Raw genomic sequence first — 25,036 nt, 5'->3', positions numbered from 1 at the left:
GATATTCACATAAAACTGAGTTGGTTGATGATATTGAGTGAATTTATACAAATGACACTTAACAAACAAGTTGCTCCCCCCATGATCTGCCACCGATCTTTGCGACTCAAATTCTGTTGAGTTTGGCATTTCAAAGCAAAGGCATCCATGGTGATGAGGCGCGGCTTGAATAATTTGACCATGAATGAGCTACGAGTCAAGAGCCTTAAAGTGCGTGTGTATCCTCTGGGTATTATCCCATCGAGTGCTGGACAATGTCATACTGGTTTGCAGATACGTTTTAGTCATAAGGGGTAGTATAACTCGCGTATTAATCTAAGTTATCATGTATCAAAGCCGTGGTATTTCTAAGTGCTGTACCTAATTAAAGGTGCTAAAAGGATCGGCACTGGAGAAAACTGGAGAGGTAAATCTTGACTTTATCTAGCACTCGATATGACAGTTCATCAGGTTCAGTTCTTGGCCCAATTACTAACTTCTAGTAATTATGGCGGAAGGTCCTGTGGCCTGCATACGTGGGCTTATCTACAGACTACGACAATGACAGCTTGGCGTTTTGCAGTGATAGTGATTCGTTTTGAACGAACTGTAAGCTTAATCCCTTTCAGACTACCATCATCTCATCGTTGTTGACCGAGTGTTGATAGTAGCTACAGCAGTAAAACTACTTGCGTGACGCATATCTCTCAACTCCCGTCTGAGCAAACGTCCTACTAAGGCAAAAGTTTTACCACTTCCAAGCGGCGAAAGAGAGAAATCTCTCAAGAGTTACTTTGACTGATATGCCATGGGTTGTAAGATCACCATGAAGAAGCGCGGGTGTCAAGGTTTCCTCAGAAGTACCTGTAGTCATTTCCTCGGTGAAGCTTGTAGACATCAATAAAGATGTCCTTCCAGACGACATTCTACTTGTAGGATTGCGATGGGCAAACGTCAGCAATCACTGCACACCGTCTTCTCCAGGAATGGAATCGTGTTCTAGCATGGATAAAAAGCAGCGCGTACACGATTTCGCAACTTCCAGTCTATTAAAATTTCAATCCGCTTGTCTTCGATAGTTAAACTTAATACTTCCTTCAAGTGATATATTTATTCGACATTAATAAAACTATCGGATTAGAAGTCCAATTCGACCGCAGCATACGGCCAACTACGTAGGGGCTAATTAGGGGCCCTATTTATAATTATTATAGCTAGCCTAACTTACGGTTAGAACCTCTTTTTTATACTTATTACGTAAATATTTATATAATTTAATTAATCTTTTTATTAACTTATAGTTCGAACTAATTATTTTATAATAAGGATATTAATATTAATTAGTAATTAAATTTTATTATTATAAATTAGTAAGGTATCTTATTACGTAAAAAAAACGACTTTTTAATACTATATAGGATAAGAGATTTATACTAATTAACTTTATAAAAATAAACAAAAAAGGGGGCGATTTTTAAATATTATATAGAATTAAGTAATCGTAGCCCTTTATTACTTATAAAAAGTTAATATTTATTATATTAAATTATATTAATTAATAAAACTACTTAAATAACTAGACTTTTATTATTATTTTAAATAGCTTTTTTATTAAATAACTTTTCTATAGCCGGCCCGCAATTAAAAATTAACTAATTAACTTAGTAAAAAAAAATACTTATATAATAATTACTTACTTAATTAATTAGTATAATAAGTAAGCTCGATAATATAATATTAAAAAATACTATATAATTAAAAAAAGGGATTTTTAAATATAAATATTCTTAGTTAGTATAGTAAGAAGCGTATAGGAGTTATTAAATTAAGAGATCTATAGTATATAAAAAAGTCTATTATTACGAAGATTTTATAAGTATAACTTTAAGCTTATAATCTAAATAACCTCTTTATAACTCCCTTAACTACTCCCTAGGTATTACTTAGGAATATAATATAAGAAACGGTTTAATAAAAAAAGAGAAGATTTAAAGGTCTTAATAGTATTAAGTTAAAAGTATTATAAATCTTAGAGATTAATTTAAAAAAAAAGTAGCTACTTTAAAATAACCCTATAACTTTTTAATAAAGTTATTATTAGCTTAAAAAAAGGCTAAAAAAATAAAGATTTAAGAAGAAATTCTTTTTTTTTTTAAAAAGCCGCTAAAAAGCTTTTTTTTATACTAATTCCTAGTGCGAAATTACTAATTTTAAAAAATTAATTAAGTAATAAAAAAGATCGTTAATAAATAATAATTACTTAACCGTAATTAAATTATAAAAAAAACTACTTAAAAAATATAAAATAAGGTATTAAGAGGTTATAAAAAATAAGATTTTTAAAGTATTTAATTTTATTACGTATAAATAATAAATAGGTATTTTTAATAAGTCCTTAAAATTTACGATTTTATAAAAAAGAGGGCTTAAATTTATTAACCGTACTTAATAACCTATATAGTTCTTAATAACCTATATAGCTCCTTTATAAGCTACTTAATATCTATTTTTAACTATTTTTATAAAATATTACCCTAAAGGAGGTAGGTTAAAAAAAGAGGCTATTAAGAGATTATAAAGAGTACGAGGCTTAAGAGGCTAGAAGTGTATAAAATAATAAAAATTAGTAATTAATAAAAATCCTAAGATTAATTATTATATCGTCTTATAGTAATATAAACGTTTATTACTATTATTAAAAAAAAGAATTATTAAAACTTACCCTTTTATATTAAATAAAAAAGAGGATTTTAATAAGTATAATAGTTAGTTATTTAAAAAGATAATAGTAATTACTAAAAATAATAAAAATAAGAGTAGTAGCGAGATAGTAAAAAAAAGCGGGAATTTCTTAGACCTTAATAAATTTATTAAGTAATAAAAGTATAAATTTACTATAGTTAGCGCGCGGATTAAATATATTCTTATTAAAATTAAATATACTAATAATTATTAATACGGGTATAAACTAAAGTATAACCCTTAATAAGTTAGGGTAAAAAAGAAAAGGATAAAACCCGATCCTAAATAAAATCCTAATCCTTTATAAATAAGTAAATATTAACCTAGATTATTAAAGAACGTAAATATATAGAATCGTAAATTAACTTAATAATAAGTAAATTAACGTAGTATTAATCTATTTAATTAAGGTTTATAAAAAAAAAGGGGCTATAGGGGTAACCCCTATTTTATAAAATTATAAACGACTTTAGTTATTAGCTAAATAAATAGTTCGTAAATATAAGTCTAGGAATTATAAAAGTAGTTAATAAATTCTTTTATAGGCGAGGGGTATTATTAACGTAGTTATAGTTATTTATTTTTTATTTCTACCTTTACTAGCTACTTAAGCAATTCTTAATATCGTTTATATAATATTAATACATAATATTAGTAAATACTTATATTATCTCGCTAAACTATTTTTTTAAATTTTCTAACTTTTTAACTTTCCCTCTTATAAAGTTTATAACTACGGATTATTAATAGCGATAATAAGTACTATTACTTTATAAGCCCGCGTACCTAGCTAAGTTAATTACTTTTTTAAATAATAATAGTTTATAATAGTAATATTAAAGATACCCTCGTTACTATTATTAAAAATAATATTAACTTTATAATATCTACCCTAGTACTTTTAACTTTATTTATATATATATATATTCGTTACCTTATTTTCTTTATTAAAGTTAAAAAACGCTTCCCTTACTATTTATTACTATTACCCTATTACTATTACCTTATTACTATTACCCTATTACTATTACTATCGCTATTATTATCGAATCGTTTATTTTAAATATATACTATCGAAATACTAAGACGCGCAATTATTATTAACCCCTAGGGCTTTTTTAATAACTAGAAGTTCAATCCTATAAATATTATACTAAAGGACCCCGGATTATAGTACGGCCGTCTTAAAAAATACGAATTAGATACTATTAACTTAAAAATTAGAAAAATATATATTAATATAGCTATTACCTTAATAAGTACTTAGCTTATATAATATAATAGTTTTAAAATACTTAACTAATTTTAAAATACTATTAATATTCTAAAAACGTAATATAAGAGTAAGTTAAAAAGAATTAAAAAGGATATTCTAAAGTTATTAAATAAAATAAAAAATAGGGGGTAGTTTTTAGCTATTTAGAAAGTAATTAATATATTATAATAGGATCGTTAGTATTTAATAACAGCTACGGCCGGTTATTATTAGTTATAAAGTTTATTACGTAATAAAGATATTTAATATTAACCCTAATAAACTAGCTTATTTATAAAGGCAAAGATAGCCCCTAATAAGGCGGACCGGACCCTAAAAGGGTAATTATAGTTATAAGAACTATATAAAATCTTAATAATAATAATTATAAAAGAGGAATTCGTATTATAAAACTAAGTATAAGTCAATAGGGCGTATAATTACTTTAATAAATTTAAAAAAAAAGTAAACAACGTAGATTTCCTCTCTATAATTATTAATAATAATCTATTATTATAAAAAGATATATAAAAATAAAATATAATATTAGAAATACGATAATCGACGATTTTACTTATTTCGATTTATAGCTCGTTACTATTATTAATACGAAATTTAGTACTAATTAGTTAATAAAAAAAGAAATAAACGACCCGAAGTTATTAATAATACGTAGCTACGTAAGGATCGTATATAAATACTAAAAATATAGTAATAAATACGAAGTAATTTACTAACTTTAAAAAGATCTTTTTAAAAAAGAAATTATACTCTAAGAGGAAATATAAGGTTTTATAAAAAACCCTAATAATATTTTATAATTACTATAAAAAAGTTAGGATTAGGGAATATTAGTACTATTTAGTAATTAATATCGTATTTATAAATAAAGCCTCTAATTATTATTACGAAATAATACGTAATTTTAATTAAAAAGACTTTTTTAGTATTATTAATATAATCTAAAGCCGTTTTAAGACTTATAATAAGAACCTAAAGCTCTTATTTAAGCTATAAGCAATTTTTTTTATATTTATAACTAGGATTATAAAAAGTAAATCGTAAGTAAAGATCTTCGAAAAGCTTATTAATCGAATTAATAAACTAATAAAAACCTAGCTAAATAAGGGAATTAATAAGCAAAACGTTAGATATTTTTATATTATAATTTAGTATATATTAAAAATAAAAATAACCCTATACTAAGTACTTAAAAACGACGAGACGCTCTACTCGAAGCTAAGATCTAGCTTTAATATTAAAATAAAAATACTATACTAAACCTATTTTTAAGTATATAACGGCCCTTATTAATAATATTAAGTTAATTAAACGTATAATAAAAAAAGAAAAAAGGCTAAATATAATAATTATTAATAAAAAGGCCTAGATTTATTAAATAGGCCGAAATTTAATTCGTAAATAGGGTAATAAAAAAAGTAATACTATATTTATAAAAAAAATAAATATTAGTTAAGTAACTACTTTAAAAAAGAGTATACTAAATTATATAAATAGTATAAAAAGTTAAGAATAGTAAATAGTAAAACTAGCCCTCGTTAGTTTAATTAATTCCTCGTTATATATAAGGGTAGATCTAGGAGTACAGAACTTAGTAATAGTAGTTAAAATAATAGCTTAAAGTATTTACCCCCTATAAAAGATTTAGAAAATAAAAAAGATCTTACCCCCTATACTAACGAATTAGATTATAATAAAATCGATAATATTAACTATTCTTTTTTTACTTTATTAGCTTTTAGAAAATATATAAAGTTAAATAAATAAAGGGTAATAAAAGCTTTTAATAAATAAGCTTTTATTTATAAAGAGTAAAGAAAAGTCCCTTAAATAATAAATATAAAAATAACTAAAAAAGTAAATTTAATAGGGCCGAAGTTTATTTTCTTAATGTTTAAAAAGAAGACGCTATCTTTTTTAATATTTAAAAAATAAAATAAAATACTAAATAAAGCTAGGGGTAGTTAGAGGGGTCCTTTTTATATTATTTAGATTACTTAAATACTAAGCTTATATAAGTATTTTATATAAATAAAAGGTACGGCCTAGATAATTTTTATAAGATTATTCTAAATATTAGGGTATTATAATAGTTAATAAAAAGAAAAGAGTAATTTTAAGTATTATAAAAGATTGCGTTAATAATACTTAATATATTAATAATAAGTATTATAAAAATTAGCTTTAGCTTAAGTAAGGAAATCGTTACCCTAAGTATAATAAAAATAGAGACGTATTTTAAAATAATAACTTTTTATATTTTACTTATTAATACCCTATTTCTCTTATACTCAAAAAATATAAATTAACTAAGTATTATATTTAATAATATAAGGAATAGAATTTTTAGTAATAAGTATTTCGAGATAGTTAAATAATAATAGGGGTATGCGTTTATAAGGCTTATTAATAATATAAAATCGATTAAATCTGTGGTTGTGAACTTTGTAAGAGGGAAAGTTAAAAAGTTAGAAAATCTAAAAAAAAATAGTCTAGCGAGACAGTGTGAGTATCCACTAATACCGTGTATTAATACTATATAAACGACATCGAGAATCGCCCGAGCAGCTAGCAAAGGTAGAAATAAAAAACAAATAAAATCGATTAATTATTTAACAAAAAGTAAGCTTAGATAACTATATTAGAAATTCGGGTACCTATTAATTACGAGGCTATATAACCTCTTAAAGTAATTAAGTAATAATAATATTAAAATAGGGGTACTAGAGTAGTTAATAAAAGTATATTACTAATACTAAATAAATATATAAAGCTTATATAGATTTAAATTTAAATTACGTAATAAGCTTAACTTTAATTAAGAAATCGTTATTAATATTTTTTATTTAAATAGTCGGCTAGTCCTATATATAATTAATATAGTTATATCTTTTTAAATAAGATAATTCCTTTAGGATTTATAAATAAAAATAGTATAAGTAGCCTTATAAAAAGGATAGATTAATATATACTAAGGACTGCTAAATAGTATTAAAACCGACGCTAGTATTAGTTTTAAGTTAATAAAATTTAAAAAAAATACGACGGCTTATAATATATAGCTAAAAGTCGTACTTATTAAAGCGTATTATAGTATTAAAAAAGTAAAAAGGGTATATTAGTAGTTAAAAAGGGCGTTTAGAATTATTAAAAAAGAAAATTCCGATTTTATTAATAATAAATACCTCTAGATAGTACTTAAATACTATAATAATATTATAAGGCTTAATAGGCTTATATTAATGCTATTAATATTTAGAGTATATTTAAAAACGACCTTAGCCTCGCTATTATTACTAAATATAAGCTAACGAGCCTAAGTAGTTAAAAAAGTAATATAGGTATTATATAAAATAAATATAAAAAAGTAAGTTAATAAGGTAATTACTATATATAATAAGCCTAATATAGGGGGTAATTTAAATATACTACTAAATTCGGATATATAAATATAGTATAAAATTACTTAATAATAAGCTAGGCTATATAAGTTAGTTTTTATTAACGAGCGCTCTTATATAGTTATAAAAGATCGTAACTAGCTATTTAAAATATTAATTACGGTAATTAAACCGTATTATATAAATCTTAATAAGATAATTTCTAATTTATAAAAAAAAGAAGAGCTAGGGGAAACTATATAATTTATAATAAAAGTATAAGAAATTATCCTTAATAAAATCGTTATAATAGTACTAATAAATAATAAGAAAAAGGAAATTATTAAAAGGGTACTAATATTATTAGTAAGACGTTATAAAAAACTATAATAATAAGCCCTAATATAGTAATTTATTATTAGTAACGAGGTAATTAATACTTTTTATATAGTAAAAAAGAAAGCTAATTTTAAATTAGTAATTAAACTACGTAAAAAAGGCGTAATTATAATTACTAAAAAGCCGTATAAGGGATTAGATTTTATTAAAATAGATACTTTTTATAATTAAGGGGTTTATTAATTTATTCTCTACGACTTAAAAAAGTATATAAACCTCTATATATTTAAATTATAAATAGTTCGTAAAATTAAAAAAAAAAGAATACCCTAGTTATATAAGAAATTTAAATACGTAATTTAGGGGTACGGTAACGTTAAAAAAGTAACGCTATTTATATAATTACTTATTATATAGCGTTATAACTAACGATTAATAATAGTATTAATAATATTATTATAAAAAAAGAGATACGAGATTTAGAGCCGTAATATTACTTAAGCCTATACTTAATTAGCTATAAGGCTTATAAAAAAAATCCTAGCCTATTTACTAAAAGAAATAGCTAGTAAGTACTTAAAAAGTACGATTATTAAAGTACTTAAGCTATTATATAGGCTTGTAAAATCGGGTACTTATTAATAAGCTACTTATTACGATTTTTATATTAATTAACTATTAATAGTTATTTTTATATATAACCCGTACTTACTAGTTTCTAAATATAAAAATAACTAATTTAGGATTATTAGAATATAGATTAATAATATATTAAGCCTATTTAATATTAACTTTATAAAAAAAGAGAATAAAGAGCTTTAAAAAGTAAGCTTCGTAACGAAATTAAAAAAGGTTTTTATAATAAATATATTATAACTAGCTAGTCGTAATAAGTATATTAATAGAAGTTAAGGCTACGAGTACTAAGTAAATAGTATCGTAGTTATAAATAGCTTCTTTAAAACTATGTTTATAAATTATAAAGTAAGTAAGGCTTTAGTAATTAATTATAGTCTTATTAAAAAGGTTCTTAATAAAAATAGCTAAAAACGATTATAAAATTTAATACTAAATTAATTACTAAAGAAACTATAAAAATCTATTTTTAAACTTAGCTTAAGTCTATATTATATATAAGTCTCGTTTTTAAATATATTTTTTATAATATTTTTATTTATTATTATTTAACGGTTTACTAAATAGTCGTCCGTTTTACTTATTTATAATTATCCGTTCTATTTATTTACGGGCGTCCGTTTTTTATTTTATTATATAATTATAGTTATATAACTTATTTATAGTTTTTCTATTTTAAAAAGAGTTATTCTAAACCCGTATTTTTATATATATAGTATAGTAGTTATTATAGGTCTTATAGGGCAAGGCCCCGACTTTATTATACGTATTAGGTTATAATATTAGCTTCTTTTTTTAAAGGTCTAGTCCTCTAGGCTTATAAGTAAGTTATTTATTTCTAAATTAGGGAATTGTTAAGTATTTTTTTAAAATATACTAATATAATATTAGGTTAAATTAAAAAATCGAAATTTTTAATAGCTACGTTTTATTATAAATTATTATATATTATTCGCTTTTTTAATAAAGGCATAGAAATAATATTTTATTTAAATTATTACTTACGAGGGGTCTATTATTTAGTTCTTTTTAATTCTAAGGTTTATAAAACGTACTATTATTTAAGTATTTTATATAATACGTTTATTAATACTATTTATACTCGTAAGTATTACGTTTTTATTTATAAGTTTTAGCTAACTAGGTATAGTTAGTTAGTTAGTAATAAAGTTTAATTATTTTAATTATAAAAAAGAAGTAGAAGAGTTACGGTTTTAAGAGAGGGCTACGGAGTTATAAAAAAAAGCTAAGGCTTATTAATAAGCTTAGGCTAAATTAAATAAGTTATTATTTAAGTTAGAGCGTTTTTATTTTTAAAAGTAAATAGTATTTAAAAAGAGTCGAGTTATATTAGAGGAGTTTTTTAAGGACTTTAAAAATACTTTCTTAATAGCCCGTAAAGTATAAGCTAATAGTATTTTTAAAATTATTAATTAGGATATTATAATAATTAGGAGTTTTAAATTTAATTTTAATTTTAATATTCTTTAAGAAGTTATTAGGAGTTCTAGAGGTTTATAATAGGTTCTTATATATTTTTTTCGTATCTATAGTTTTTTTATTTAATAAGGAATTTGTATATTTTATTCTTAATTTTATAATTAATAATTCGTTCGACTTCGTATTTTAATTAGTTTAGTTTAACGATAATATAATCTTTTATATATAAACTTTTTAATATAGGTTTAAATAATAAGATATAAAAAACGGGATAGTATTATATCGTATTTAGTAGTTTTAATTCGTAATTAACTAATAAGACTTTTTTAATAATTTTAAAAGGTCTAAGTTTTTTATAATCTAATTTATTACTTAGTTATTTTATTTTAATATTATAGTAAAGGAAATAAGTACTATTCCCCTTTTTTAAAAATAGTCTTCTAATCCTTAATTTATCTGCGTTCTTTTTTATATATTATTATATAAACTCGAGGTTTAGTAAGGCTTATTTATAAATCTCTTTAAGTTTATTTACGTTTATTATAGCTCTTATAACTTATAATCCTTATTATACTTTTCTATATATTATTAATTAGAATCTATAGTTAAGGTAAAACGGAGATTCTCTCGTATTTTTATTAACTATATTATTATATATAAACTAAGTTATTAATAAAAGCACTACTTAATTATCTTAGTTATAGTTTATATAATAACGAAGGTATATTTTAAGAATTTAATTAATCCTTTCTATTTATTTATTAGTTTATAAGTAAAATAATATTAATAGTTTATAGTTTATACTAAGTTACGAAATTAGGGATTTTTAAAACTTCGAAATAAATAGCTTATTTTTATTAAAAATAATTTTTTTTAGTAAACTATAGTTTAAAAATATAACCTTAATAAATACGTATACTAGGTCTTTTATAGTACTTAATTCTTTATAGGGAATAAAGTAAATAAACTTAGTAAGTTAGTTAATTATAATTAAAATACTATTATACTATACTTAGTAAATAGTTTTCTAAACTTTAATAATTTAATAATAAAGTCCTATATAATTAATTATTATACTTTTATTAGTAATTATAGTAGTTATAGCTCGCTATAAGGTTTATACGGGCTATTTTTACTTTTTTTATAAGTTACGTAGTCCTTAATTATTTTTATAATTTTAGCGCGTATAGCGGATTTATTATAATACTAACGAATCCGTTTTTATATTTTAGTTATTCTTTAATAACCGTATACTAATATATTATAAATTTTTATAATAAGCTTAGGGATTATTTTTTTAGTTAAGTTAGTATTAATTTTTTTAGTTATTATAAAGAGTTTTATAATTAGTATAAGGCTACTATCCTTCTCTTATTTAAGGATAATTTATATTTTTTTAGGGACCGTAATTTCGTAATTAGGCCTTTTATTAAAAGCGTTTATTCTACTATTTTTTAAACCTTTTTAATAAATAATTTAGAAATTATATTTAAATAGGAATTCGCTCTATTTAACTTATTATTTATTTAAATTCTTATTTATCGTAAGGTTTATAAAGTTTTTATAGTTTATATAAACTATAACTTCGTACTTAGTTCTAAATAACTATAGTCTCTATTCTCGAAATATTTTGATAATTATTATTAACTCTTTATTATAAATTTACTAACTTAATTCTGCTCCGTAAAATATTTTAAAATAAAAATAATATAAATAAAGCTTTTTTTATTTATCTTATTATTTTAAAACCGCTCTTATAATAAAGTCCGAAGCGTTAATCTTAATTTTAAAAGGTTTTTAAGGATCTGGGATTATAATAACTAGTTTAAAAACGACTATATTCTTAATTTTAATAAATACTTCTTTATACTTAGGATTCTAAATAAATAGGGTATCCTTTTATATTAAGTTATTAAAGGGTCTAATTATATTAATATAGTTTTTAAAAAATTATTAATAGAAATTAACGAATCCTAAGAATTTTTATATATCCTTAATATTTTATAATATAGGCTAATTTCTAACTACTTCTATTTTTAATACTTATATATAGATTTATCTTAATATAATAGTATATTTAAAGAAGTCTACTTTTTATATATAGAACTCGTATTTAGAGGGTTCGGTATATAGCTTAGTATTTTAAAATTTTTAAAATACTATATAAATATATTTTTTATATATCTTAAAGTCGGGGGAGAAGATAAGAATATTATTAATATAAATAATAATAAAAATATTAACGTACTCCCGGAATACGTAGTTAATTATTATTTAAAAAGTTATTAAAGCGTTAATAAGTCCGAAAGGTATAACGAAGTACTTAAAGAGTCCTTTACGAGTTTAGAATACCGTTTTTTATTTATTTTTTTCCTTAATCTAAATTTAGTTAAATACTTCTTTAAGATTTATAGTAATAAATTAGTTAGCTTTATAAAATAAATCTTTAAGCTTAGTAATAAGTAATAAGGGGTAGTAATTTTTTTTTATAATTTCGTTAAGTTTTTTATAATTAATAATTAGTTTTTATTTCTTTATTCCTTTTTTTAATATAAAAAATAAGGGTAATTTTATAAAAGAATTCGATAGTTAAATAAGTCCTTTCTCGAGTTTTTTATTAATATATTTATTAAAATATTCCTATTCTTTTTAATTTATTAAATATATTAAAAAGAACTTAGGTTACGTTCCTTTTTTAAATTCGATTTCTATATCTTAGTTACTATGTTTTAGTAATCCTATTTCTTTAGGTTTTATAAATAGTTTTATATATATTTAGTACTTCTTAAGTATAGTTTAGAGTCGTTACGATCCTTAATTATTAGTACTAATTATAAACTTCTTAGAGCTTTTTACTATCCTAATAAAAGCTATATATTATATTTATTTTCGTTTTTTAAGAGTTCTTAAAAATCTATTTAAACTTTTTTTTTTTTTAAGTTATTTAATAACTAAATTTTCTTAGAGGACCTAGCTAATAATTTAATCTATCCGTAAGTTATGCTTTTATAACTACGAGATTCTTAAAATAATATTAATATTTCTAATTTTTATAATATTATATTATAATTATTTTTATTAGTTATTAATATATATTAAGAAGTATACGGTCTCTTAATTAATATATTTATAATTATAATTAACTCGTTCTCCTTTTACTATTTATAATCGATATAGGTTATTTTTTTATATTTATAATAGATTAAGTTGATTTATTATTTTTAATAAGATATAAGTTTTTTATATACCGCTATTAATAATAGCGTTTAATCCTTATTTATAAATATTAAAATTAACTTATAAATATATATTATTACGTTATTTAATTATATAGTGGTTTTTTTTCTGGCTTTATAGGTATAAAAGATCGACCTTAACGGGATTACGCTTTTAAAAAAAATTATACGATATAGTATACTTTTTAACTATATAATACGTACAATGTGCCCTAAGTACGTACTTAACGTAATATAGTAATTTCGATATAAAAACTACTATATAATTTGGGATAGGTAAGCTACCCTTTACGTAGCGGCACTAGCTAAAAAGGTCGACGGTAGAGGTCGGCTATAATAGTTAGTTATAATAGTCGGCCGTAATAGTTAGAAGTAGCCTTCCTTAACTATAAAGGTTCTAAACTTTAATAGTGACATAGAGGTTTCTAGAAAAAGGGCTAAATAGGCTAATATCTACTACTCTTTTACTATACTAGAGCTCGTAAAGATTCTTTTTATTCTCATCGTTTTTAATATCGCCTAAAGCTACTCTCTATTTAAACTAAATAAATTTACTAAATAAATCTACTAAATAAACCTATTAATATATAAACTACTACTCTACTAAAGATGCCCCTTAATAGGTCCCCCCCTCTGGGGCTCGATAGATTCTTAGGCCCCCTCGATGCCCTAGCTATCGTGGCTAACGTAGGTATGCCTAAGGAGTAGCGTAGTACTTTTTGGTAGTACAGAATCTAGCTAGGTAATAGTACGAACGCCGTAGATAGCTGGGCTAGTACGGACGTTAAGATCCGGTATATTAACGCTAGCTTAGAAATTATGCTCTATGGAACTAGAAATCCCTCTAATACGGGCTATATTATAGACGTAAGGGAATATATAAAGGGTCCCCTAACCCTCGACAAGAAGGAGTATATAATACGGGATCTAGCCGCCTACGCGGGCTAGTACTAGGAGGTCTTATATACGTTAGAGTGGGTATAGCTCGCCCTCTAGACGGGTAGCAAAAGGTTGGGAGTTTTAATTAGTAGTTAGGTATAGAGCGTAATATACCTAGTTTTCCCTAATACGTAATATACGGTATGGCCCCGGCGGATTGCTCTGTCGGGGGGACGTTATTTAATTATATATAAGAACTTTTTTTTTATTTTTACTTTTTATTATTCTTTTATAATTAGCTTTTTTAGTTTTTTATTATACGCTTTTTTTATCGAGTACCTTATTTACTTAGTTCTTATTATTTTCTTTAGGTTTTAGCTTTTTTAATATAATAAACTTAGTATTAGTCGTATTTATAGTCTTTTTATTTTATATACTTATTATTAAAGTATTTTATAAAAAAGCTAGGGTTTAGGCTAAATATTATTTTATTATTATTATTAAAACTTAGTAATATCTAATTAAGTAGTTAGTTTTTTATATAAATATTTTTAATAAGCTTATTATTACGTTTTCGTAAGTAGAAGTAATTATTTTATTTATATATAAAGTATTAAAAGTATTTATTATTTAGGTACTCTACTTAAAATAATTCTTTATAAAAGGGGTCTTTAGGGTTAAGTAAAGAGTAATTTTTATTTATATAGAGGGTTATTATAACCTTTTTACGTTCTTTAGTTTTATAGAACTAAATAGTTTAGTTATTTTTAAATAGATAAATATACTTATATTATAATTCGTCGTTATCTTTTTTAAAATTAGTATTATTAATACTAAGTAGTATTTTATAATTGATTTCTATCTAAGTATATTATTAAGTAACGTTACGAGGTTCGTTTAAATTATAGGGTAATTTTATTTTATTAAAATAAAAAGAACTAGTTCCTATTTTAATATCTTTTTTTTTAAAATTAAAATTAATTTTTCTTTTTTTTATAACTCCGAAGTTAAGAGTTAGTTTTTTAAGTACTTTGATCTTATTTTTATATACGAGGTCCCTAAGTTATTCTTTAACTTTATAAATAAATTTTTTATTATTATTTACTTTTTATATTATATAAATAGATTTAGTTAGGATTTTATTTAAATCGAGTCCTTTTTTAGACTTAGTAAATTATTTTTAGTTTATATAGTTTCGTTATACTATATAAACGAGGCTATTTATAATTTCTTTAGTATTAGGTCCTTTTTTTTTAAATTTAAAAAGTTACTCTTTTATATTAACTAGGTATTTTTATTTAATTCGTTTTTTAAAAAAGTAAAGTATATTTTTTATAATAGGGTCTATCTTAGCTTTTTTTTTTATATTTTTATAAATCTAAGAGAGCGTAGTAATATATTTAATATTATTTTTTTTAAGAGTATAGGGTTAGTAAGCGGGTATTTTTATTTTTATTATTATTATTACTAAGGTTTTAACGGATAGTATAGTATTATATCCGGGTCGTCCCTTATTTTTAAGTTATTTTAAGTACTATTCTATTTATTTTTTATTATTTTAGTAAGTAAGATAATTATTATTATAATAAGCCGTTTATAAGAGTTATTTATAGAGGACTTTTTTACTTATAATATTAACTCGCTTTTTTAAAATAAGTTAGTATTAAATACGCTTAGGTTATTAATAATCTCTAGCTATATATCTTAATTTATTATAATTATAATATTTAAAGTCCTTTTTTTAGCGAGGTTATTTTTTTTTAATAACGCTAAGATTTATTAGTCCGCTATAATACCCTATCGTAGTAGTTATTAATTTATACTTACGTTTATTATTAAGTTTAGCTCGGTTATTTTAAGTATTTTATTTTTTTTATTTAAAGCGTCGTTTATAGAGTTAATTATTAATCTTAACTATTATATTAATATAATTATAAAGCTTATTTAGTCGTTCTTATTAAAAAAGGTTATTTTTAATTTCTTTTTTTAAGCCGTAATAGAAGGCTATTATAAGTATATTATTACCTTAATTAAGCTTAAAAGTGATCTATTTAAATTTAAATATATATTTATTAACTAATCCTTTTTATATAAGGGTTATAAGCTTTTATTTAGTAATTTGTTTTTTATTAGGGTTACTAAAGGTTTTTTTAAGTCTTTTTTTAAATTTATTATAATTATTAAAGATCTTTTTAGTATTTTTATTTTAAAAGTTATATTCGTTTTTTAAATAGTCTTTTATAAAGGGCTTAAACTAAGTAAGGGTATCTTTTTTAAAGAATAAAGCTACGTAGTAAACCTTATTAGCTTTAGTAATAAAAAAGGTCTTATAATAATATAAATAGGCCCTAGTTTAGGTAAAGAATCCTTAAAAAGTGTCCGGGGACTTATTATAGGGTTCTAGTTTAGGGTACTTAGCTCTAAGTATTAAAAGAGGTCGGGGTATTATAAGCTAAGTATAAAGTTACTTATTTTTATTTTTAAGTTTAAGTATTATATTATATAGTTATTAAATAGTAAGTATAATTACTTTAATAAGCTGCGCTATATTATTATTATTAATAGTCGATATATTTATACTATTTAGTTAGTTTTTTATAAAATAAACTTTATTAAATAGGAGTAATTAAAGTATTATAACTAACTAATCGTAATAAGTATATTAATAAAAGTTAAGGCTACGAGTATTAAATAAATAGTATCGTAATTATAAATAGCTTTTTTAAATTATATTTATAAGTTATAAAATAAATAAAGCTTTAGTAATTAATTATAGTTTTATTAAAAGGGTTCTTAATAAAAATAGCTAAAAATAATTATAAAATTTAATACTAAGTTAATTACTAAAGAAATTATAAAAGTCTATCCTTAAGCTTAGCTTAAGTTTATATTATATATAAGTCTTATTTTTAAATATATTTTTTATAATATCTTTATTTATTATTATTTAATAGTTTACTAAACGGTCGTCTGTTTTACTTATTTATAATCGTTCGTCTTATTTATTTATAGGTATCCGTTCTTTATTTTATTATATAATTATAGTTACGTAACTTATTTATAGTTCTTTTACTCCGAGAGGAGTTACTCTAAACCCGTACTTTTATATATATAGTATAGTAGCCGCCGTAGGTCCTATAGGGCGAGGCCCCGACCTTATTATGCGTATTAAGTCGTAATAAAATACCTCTCTAGTATTTAATAATAAGATTCTTATAATTAAAAAAGAAACCGTTATTTTTTAATAAAAGGGGTAGGGTAAGAAAATTAACTTCGTTAATCTAAATATAACTAATATTAAAAAATAGTATAAAGCTAAGCTTATATAAGGGGTATATATTATAAATATTTATTAACTTAAAATAAGTTTTAATTACGCTAGGGTAATATAAGTTATAGATCTAACTAAATAAAATATTAAAATATTTAATAAGTAGCTTAAGTAGTAATAAATAAATCTCGATCGAGGCCTCGTTTATTACTTAATCGACTTTATAATTAATAAGCTTTATATTTTTATTAATAAGTTATTTACGAATAATAATAACCTTATTTTATAATTAGGGTATATTATTATCTTAGTTAATAAGAGTATAAGTAAGAGCAAATTTATTATATATAATAATATAATCTATTACTTATTAACTAAAAATAAATAAATAATAAGAAATATACTAGCGTTAGAGGTTTATAATATAGTTAATAGCGTTAACTTTTTTTATATAATTTTAATAACGCTAAGGAAAATTACTAATTAACTTAGCTTTTTACCTATTCTAACGGTTATTTATACTAATTCTTACTTACTATATAAATACTTTATTAAATTAAAAATAATAAAAAAAAAGAGGCTTATAATTGATATTATAGCCCTTAAGTAATTATATAAAAAGTATAAAATACTTAAGATTTATTAAATTAATAATAAAAATAACTTCGTAAACGCTTTTATAAAAATAGTACTAAATAAGGGATTAGAGTAATTTATAAGTAATAAAAAAGTCCTTATATAAATAGAAAGATAGGTTATATAAAAAAAAGAAAAAAAAAAAAAAAAAAGAGATAATTTAGTAAACGGGCCCGAGGTCGAATTATATTTCTAATTATAATAGTTAAATTAATAAAAAAAAGAGAAAGTTAGTATTAAATTAGAAATTTAATTTAATTATAATATATAGCTAACTATATAAGGGCTAATTAGGGGCCCTATTTATAATTATTATAGCTAGCTTAACTTATAATTAGAACTTCTTTTTTATACTTATTACGTAAATATTTATATAGTTTAATTAATTTTTTTGTTAACTTACGGTTCGAACTAACTACCCTGTAATAGGGATACTAATAGAAATAGACTTTTTTGTATCTCAGAAACTCAAATGATTCAGGTCGTACTGAGAAATCTCGTGACATGGTAACTCGGCTTTTGTGATAACATGCTTTACTAGAGCGACAACAGGCAACTTCAATGTATCCTATCCAGCCCGCATTGAGTCAGGCGATGTTGCTGTTTCTGCTCTATCCGGTTTTCCCAGGTTACCTACTCGATCAACACAGTATCCGGGACATCATGAGGAAGCAGACACTGCTAGATTTAGCTTCCAATTTTCTCACTACTTAAAATTATGTCTTGCAAACTGTACTAAGCCTCTACCTCGTACGCGTATGATGATCACGAGATGACGACCAATCTTCTTAACCTTGATGAGCTGGGACTTCCCTGTATTGGTAGACGATGCGCAGATCTCGACGCAGACCTTCCAAGCAATCGGGCTCAATCAAGCCGGCTAAACGGTCAAGAGAACAACTCCATGACCAGCCCAACCAGACGAATATAGATCGTGAAGTTGCGGTCTGGCTTCCGGACAGGTACAAGTCGGATGTCCCCACTCTGAGTCTATTCCTGTCATACCAAATTGAGGCTTTTACGCAATTCTGATTGTTGTATCCAACTCGATTCGCTTTCTTCTCCTTCGCCCGTCTTTTCCAGCGAGGCGAAGCTTCAGTAATGTCTTGGCATATTGCGTGGACCCCATGAAGAGACCAGCAAATAGACGACAATTATTCGGACAAAGTAGCTCACGGTAGTTTCTTTCGCTGCGATTAAACTTCTAGAAGCCCAAAAGTTCGTTCGATCATAATCAGAGTTTGAAGCTTTTTTGACCTCAAATTTCCATTGGACCTTGTGTCGAATTTTGTTTGTCGGTTGAAATTTCTTTTGACAGAGTGCCAAGATGCAAGCGCATCGTGAGGCCCTAAATTTAGCATCACAGTACCCGCGCCTCCTCTCAGCTAGCCTAGACATGGAGACACCGCGAAGTTTTGGAGCCTTTTTGGGAAAACGTAGAGCTACCCCGCTTCGAAGCTGCTTCGACTGTCTCTCTGCGAATAGAATTACCCATGAAGCTGCAAGAAAAGCTGGGGATAGCGTCAAGAGTTGCGTGGATTTGACGAAGGCTGGCGGAGACTAACATCCAGTGAACAATCACCATCCCAAGATAAAAGCCTCCGTTAGTGGTCAAATTTCTGCGCCGATGCTGATCCCAGTGGCAGGACGCGGTGTCGATCATCCGCAGCCCAGCGTCATTTTGGGGCACTGAGTGGTAAGCTGATGTATCTGGCAGGGAACACCCCCTTCAAGCTCTGAGAACATGACTGGACGAACCGTAAACAACAAAGTACTGGACTGACTATGTACAAGGCTCTCCCTCTCCGGCACTATGCGCCAAGTAGAGATGTGAAACAGGACAGCTCATCTTCGGATCTTTTTCTTGGGATCCTTGGGTAGCGTTAGGTCGGTGATCCAGTCGGAAAGAAACCCTTACGGAACGCCTGTCGGAATGCATGTTTTCTATGGTTGCACGAGCCTGGGAGGCGGGCTGGTGCGTGTCGCCGTGGCTCTGCTGTGCTTGGCGGGGATGTGCCGCCGGCGAGTTTTCTGATCTTAAATTTTTACGTACGGTTTGTAGCGATTACTTTACCTCTCTGCAAGTAACCAAAGTACATTAAATTGGCAGATAATCAAAATAACGAAGATTTAGTCGACGGGGCAATGGGTCTTGGCAAGATCCACGGCTGCCAGCTTCTGGAAGAGGCGAGATGTCCAAGTTTAGTGATGGATCTTGCTTCGCATGCCTCATATCGAGAAGGCTAAGCATACGCGTAGACAGCCATGTTCTTCACCTTGGCAAATGGTACTCTATGTGCTAACGAGAGGCACAAAAGTAACGCAACTGTCTTGCACCCGTGATACGCATTTACCTCTGGCATTTTGTTGGTTGGTTATTATAGCGCCACTTCAGGTGTTTGGGGGTGCTTGGCTGCTCGCCCGGCTGTCGGCCGGCATTGACCTTGCCTAAGCGGTCATGTCCGTAATTGTTATGCTGTCAGTTGTAGCACGCGACACTTATCCGTCTTAGAGTCGGCAAATTGTGACTGTTCACCTGCTCACAAGGGGCCCTAGTCGTATCATATTAAGCTTTCCTGGGGATTCGGGGACGGCGGAGGTAGAACAAACATGATATAGGGCTCTAATGGAGCAATCTGACAACCAACAAGCACCGAAAGGCCCCCAAGCAACACTTGCCGAGAGCTCGACTTTAGGTAATTAGCGCGTGTTCAATTTAGACTTGTTCAGTGGGCTTTAGCAAATCGGTCACACAACGAGAAACTACCGTCGAATAATGCCCGGGATGTTGAGTCGTCAATTGAGGCTGGGGCAGCTAGGGGGCTTCTTGGCTTCCCTCATCGAAATCCACTTTCGAATAGCGGCAAACTGAGTGGAAGCTGCGGAGATGGAGAACTGCCAGCGCCAAGGGACCAACCAAGACCCAAGCCTCTGAGTGACGATGCGCGGTCGCTGCCCGAGACACGGTCATGCTTTTCGTACGTGGTCTGTCTGTCTATTCCGCCGTTGATCGACTCTGAGTTGTTGATCCATGGATCCTCGCCCCTGGGAGGAGAGTCGTTCGCCGAAACATGAGTATATATCCGGCAACATCCCGCTCTACATCCTGGATTCACATCAGCATTCCGACACCATCAACAATCACAACATCAACTCATTGTGACATATTTCAACCAGTTTCAACCTGAAATCGACTTTAGTCACCCAGAAAACAGTTACAATAGCCATAATGCACTTCAACCGCGTCGCCTTGTCCCTTGCTGCCGTCGCCTTCGTCCAGGCCGACCTCCAGCTCGACAACGATGACATTCCCACCCAGTGCCAGGCCGTCTGCCGTCCCATCTACGACCTCGGCCAAGCCTGCGAGGTGAATGACGACCTGGTCAGAGATGACCTGACCGAGGACCGTCTTGAGGCCCAGTGCGTCTGCACAAACAACAGCATCAACGTCTCCCAGTATGCCGCACTCTGCGCAAGCTGCATGGACCAGAACGTCCGTGACCGAGATGACCTAGATGGTAAGCAGATGAACCACAACACATCATCATTCAATGTCGTTTTATACTGACACACATCGACCTAGACATCAACGACATCCTGAGAACCTGCGGCTTCGCCAGCACCTCCTACGCCTCCACCGCATCCTACGCGTCTACAACCCCGTCCGTCTCAGCGGCCCGACCCACTGCCTCGGCCCAACTCACCACAACCATCACCCCCGGCGCTGTCGGCGGCGGATCCTCTTCCCCGACTCAGACCTCCGCATCCGGGTCCGGCAGCAACAGCGGCGGCAGCACTACCACCCCGACCACGGCGGGCGGTCAGACATCCCAGACCCCCAATGCTGCGGGTGTTGTGTCGCCTCAAGGTCTCGGCCTGATTGGTGCCGTTGCCGTTGGCGCTCTCTTCTTGTAAATTTGGGGATGGGGGGTTCTTGACGAATAATCTGGCTTTTTACGAACATAACATCCAACAGGGTATGAAATCTGTGTTTATGGATTTGGATTGCATATTTTAGGCGCTATGGAACATATACCTTAGCATTTACTGTCGTTTCAATTATCTCCTTTCGAGGAGTCTGGTTCCTCTCAAGGGACATAATCTCTAAGGCTTATCAGATAGCATTATCGATCCCTACAATCTTTTGAGCACGCCAGCTGCATAATTAACTTTGTTTCGGATCGCATGTGTGAACACTCTCAGGCCCGCTGCCGTGATGTTCGTCGGTTTTTGCTCGACTTGAGACCCGCTTTGACTCGGCATGGTGTAGAGATCGATTCACAAAAGGGCTGAATGCTAGCGAAGTGGACGCAGTAATCATTCCTGATTCCCTCATTCTTACATCTAAGAATATGATACTTCGAACAGATTGGGACATTCCCGGTGAATTGATATTCTTATCAGCTATTACCTGCAATCCCCGTAGCATGATGCGGTGTATGTCGATCAGATTACGGGTTGAATTGAGCTGCCATGTCGGAAAGATTTGATGTTGGTAAGATCCGTCTGCATTTGCCCCTATCGTGCATTTTCCATTTGAATACGGTACCTCGAATTTCGCCTTGATGGTGCTGATATTGCCAAGCGTCGAATCCCAGTGCAGAACTGATCGATAATCCTACGCCAAAGAGCTTATATTTCCCCCTCATTCGTCTGAAATTATCAGTTACGGGTTTTTTCTGCTCGTCTACCGACTATCTGAACTTACATCTGGAGCATCCTCAATTTCGGGCAGCATCTTCTCGCTGCCAATGCAGAGCCAAGAATCAAACGGGCCACGGTAATTAACAGCTAACGGTTCGTAAACCAGATTGTCCAACAAGCAAAGGTCTTTCGATCTAGGGCCTGCTTTGACGTAGACGGCATACTTGCACTCTTTGCCGTTCGAGAGAGGCTGCTGACACCTATCCTGGCACTCGTAGACACCCTTGAGAATTTCGGCCTGGTTGTTCAGCGTGCGCTTTTCGATCTCGATCCTGTCGACGTAGCTATCGTACCAGCATCGTGCCTGGCCTCGGGCCCTCGGGATGCGGTTGAATCGAGCAAATACTGTCGGTTCCGGGGCGTATGTTGTACATGAGAGGGTTACGTTGGGCTTTACACCAGGAATCTCGGTGGGCGTTACTGTTGCGCACCAGGTCGTGGTGGGAAACACCTTCTGGGTGGGATTGGGCCTGAGGGGTGTGTAAGGGAGCGGGTCAACGGGAATTTGGGCCACGCAGGCGAGAGGCAGGAGCCAGTAGATAACTGCCCACTTCATTGTTGCTGTTATATATCCGGTAATTTGTACCTGGGCTCTTTGTCGGTGTTGTGTTTTTGCGGAGGAGGTATCACGCGCGCGTAGGGGAACGAAGATGTCGAAGGTAAGATGGGAAGGGTGCCTGGCATCAAGCAGTAGAGTGGGCTGCTTCTCTACTTACCTGTGCAATACCTCGATGGCCGAAATAAAGTCTAACTTGACGTACTGCGGCCAGTAAGGCTGGGCAAGATCGCGGGAGACGAGCAGTTTATCGATATTGAGCGCGCCGAACTAAGAACGGTCGCTGAATGGCCTGCACTTTGTCTAAATCCCGAGTCTCTAGGGAAGACGATGGTGTCGTAACTTCCAGCCATAGTGATAGACCATAGGTGGATTTGTATCCCTCTGCTTGGATAACAATTAGATAACAAGTGTGTGCTCTCACAAGACAGTATTCAAGGAGATTTGACGTTTCGAGCGCTACTTGGTCAGGTGCGTCGGTATCTACTTGACATCATATGAACGTGGATTGAATACATCGACGTACCAGAGTATCTAATCGTGAACAGCCAAGTTCAAAACCACCAGCGCTGACAAATTACACGACGTTTATCCCAAATCGCACGTCATAGGCTCACATAGAATTAGCTGGAGCGGGGTCACTCATCTCACCTTAGATGGCCCCTCTTCCAAAGTCTCAAGTTGAGGCCGCAACTCTCGCGTCTCAAACCAAGAGACCAAGATCTTTCAGAATATTTCCGAACCATATCCTTTGAATGAAGCTAGAGATCAAGTAAACATGGTCAATCTTCCACATCCATTCAGCGAGATCCCTCGTCTCCAGTTGACTTATGACCGGCCGGTAGACATTGAACAGCTGCACCGACTACCTGAGCAGGAGGGGACCAAGGACGGGGCCATCTATATCGCCCGTGATGACTGTAACTCTGGTCTGGCGTTCGGAGGCAACAAGGTGCGAAAGTTAGAATACGTCTTGGCGGACGCTATCGATCAAGGTGCGGATACAATAGTCACGACTGGCGGAACCCAGTCGAACCACATGCGCCAGACCGCTGCGGCTGCGGCAAAGCTAGGTTTGAAAGTGAGTCTATGCCTCTCGCATAGAGGTCGTAATTACCCGTCTTCAGATGGCGCAGGTCTCCTCTGACAGATAGATAGGTCGCCCTCTTCCCCCTCACTGCCGTTTCATCAGAGGACCCGGAGTACAAGTACGCAGGAAACATCCAGCTCAACTCCATTCTCGGTGCAGAGACCTTCCCGCCAAACACGAGCAAAGAAGACGCCGTCACCGCCCTTGAGAGCCGCGGGCAGAAGCCATACGTGATCCCAGCGGGCGCAAGCACACACCCCCTCGGCGGCCTAGGCTACGCAAGATGGGCCTTTGAGCTTCTCGAGTGGGAAGACAAATATAGCACAAATATCAGGAACATAGTAGTCGCAGTCGGCTCCGGATCGACCCTGGGCGGCCTTGTCGCCGGCTTCAAGCTCGCGCAGCAGGTCGGCCGTGATGGTGCGCGGAAGCGACTAGTCGGATACTCGATCCTGAGGAAGGCCGAGGACGACGTCGCACAGATGGTGCTGGATATTGCGAGGACCACAGCGGAGAAGGTTGGGCTGGATCCCAAGTTGATCACGAGAAACGACTTTGAGATCGATTACGAGTACCTTGGAGGCTCGTACGGCCACCTTGATGAGCGAACGGCGGAGGGCATCAAGACATTGGCTCGGACGGAGGGGATCCTGACGGATCCGGTTTATACTGGCAAGGCATTTACTGGTCTGCTGCATACTGCCAAGGCGGGAGGGTTTGATGGGAAGGCGACGCTGTTTTTGCATACTGGCGGGCAGGCAGCTCTGAGTGCGTACCCGAAGCTGACGCAGTAATATCCCGTGCTCCTATGCTGGTATTAGAACATCATAGAGTGCAAGTGAGGCTAGAGTTGATGAATCTTTTGGAAAGAC

General features: G+C 29.9%; 3 protein-coding genes across 3 annotated transcripts; 2 read left to right on the top strand and 1 right to left on the bottom strand.

The window, feature by feature from the left end:
- Positions 1–21,043: 21,043 nt before the first annotated feature.
- CABS01_02295 (uncharacterized protein) lies at positions 21,044–21,729 on the top strand (the record flags this gene model as incomplete). Its single annotated transcript, XM_060535673.1, has 2 exons — positions 21,044–21,332; positions 21,398–21,729. The coding sequence occupies 2 exons, from the start codon at positions 21,044–21,046 to the stop codon at positions 21,727–21,729; spliced, it is 621 nt and encodes a 206-aa protein (XP_060395978.1).
- Positions 21,730–22,446: 717 nt separating this feature from the next.
- On the bottom strand, positions 22,447–23,074 carry CABS01_02294 (uncharacterized protein; the record flags this gene model as incomplete). The annotated part of the gene is made up of 2 exons (XM_060535672.1): positions 22,447–22,467; positions 22,523–23,074. The coding sequence occupies 2 exons, from the start codon at positions 23,072–23,074 to the stop codon at positions 22,447–22,449; spliced, it is 573 nt and encodes a 190-aa protein (XP_060395977.1).
- A 778-nt stretch (positions 23,075–23,852) lies between these two features.
- On the top strand, positions 23,853–24,958 carry CABS01_02293 (1-aminocyclopropane-1-carboxylate deaminase; the record flags this gene model as incomplete). The annotated part of the gene is made up of 2 exons (XM_060535671.1): positions 23,853–24,155; positions 24,233–24,958. 2 exons carry the CDS (start codon positions 23,853–23,855, stop codon positions 24,956–24,958), a joined length of 1,029 nt encoding a protein of 342 aa, XP_060395976.1.
- Positions 24,959–25,036: the final 78 nt, after the last annotated feature.

The sequence above is a fragment of the Colletotrichum abscissum genome (assembly GCF_030869225.1).
Source record: "Colletotrichum abscissum strain IMI 504890 chromosome Unknown Scaffold_4.1, whole genome shotgun sequence".
NCBI lineage: Eukaryota > Fungi > Ascomycota > Sordariomycetes > Glomerellales > Glomerellaceae > Colletotrichum > Colletotrichum abscissum.
Note: the sequence above shows the minus strand (reverse complement) of the source record. Positions and strands in the feature narration are given on the sequence as shown.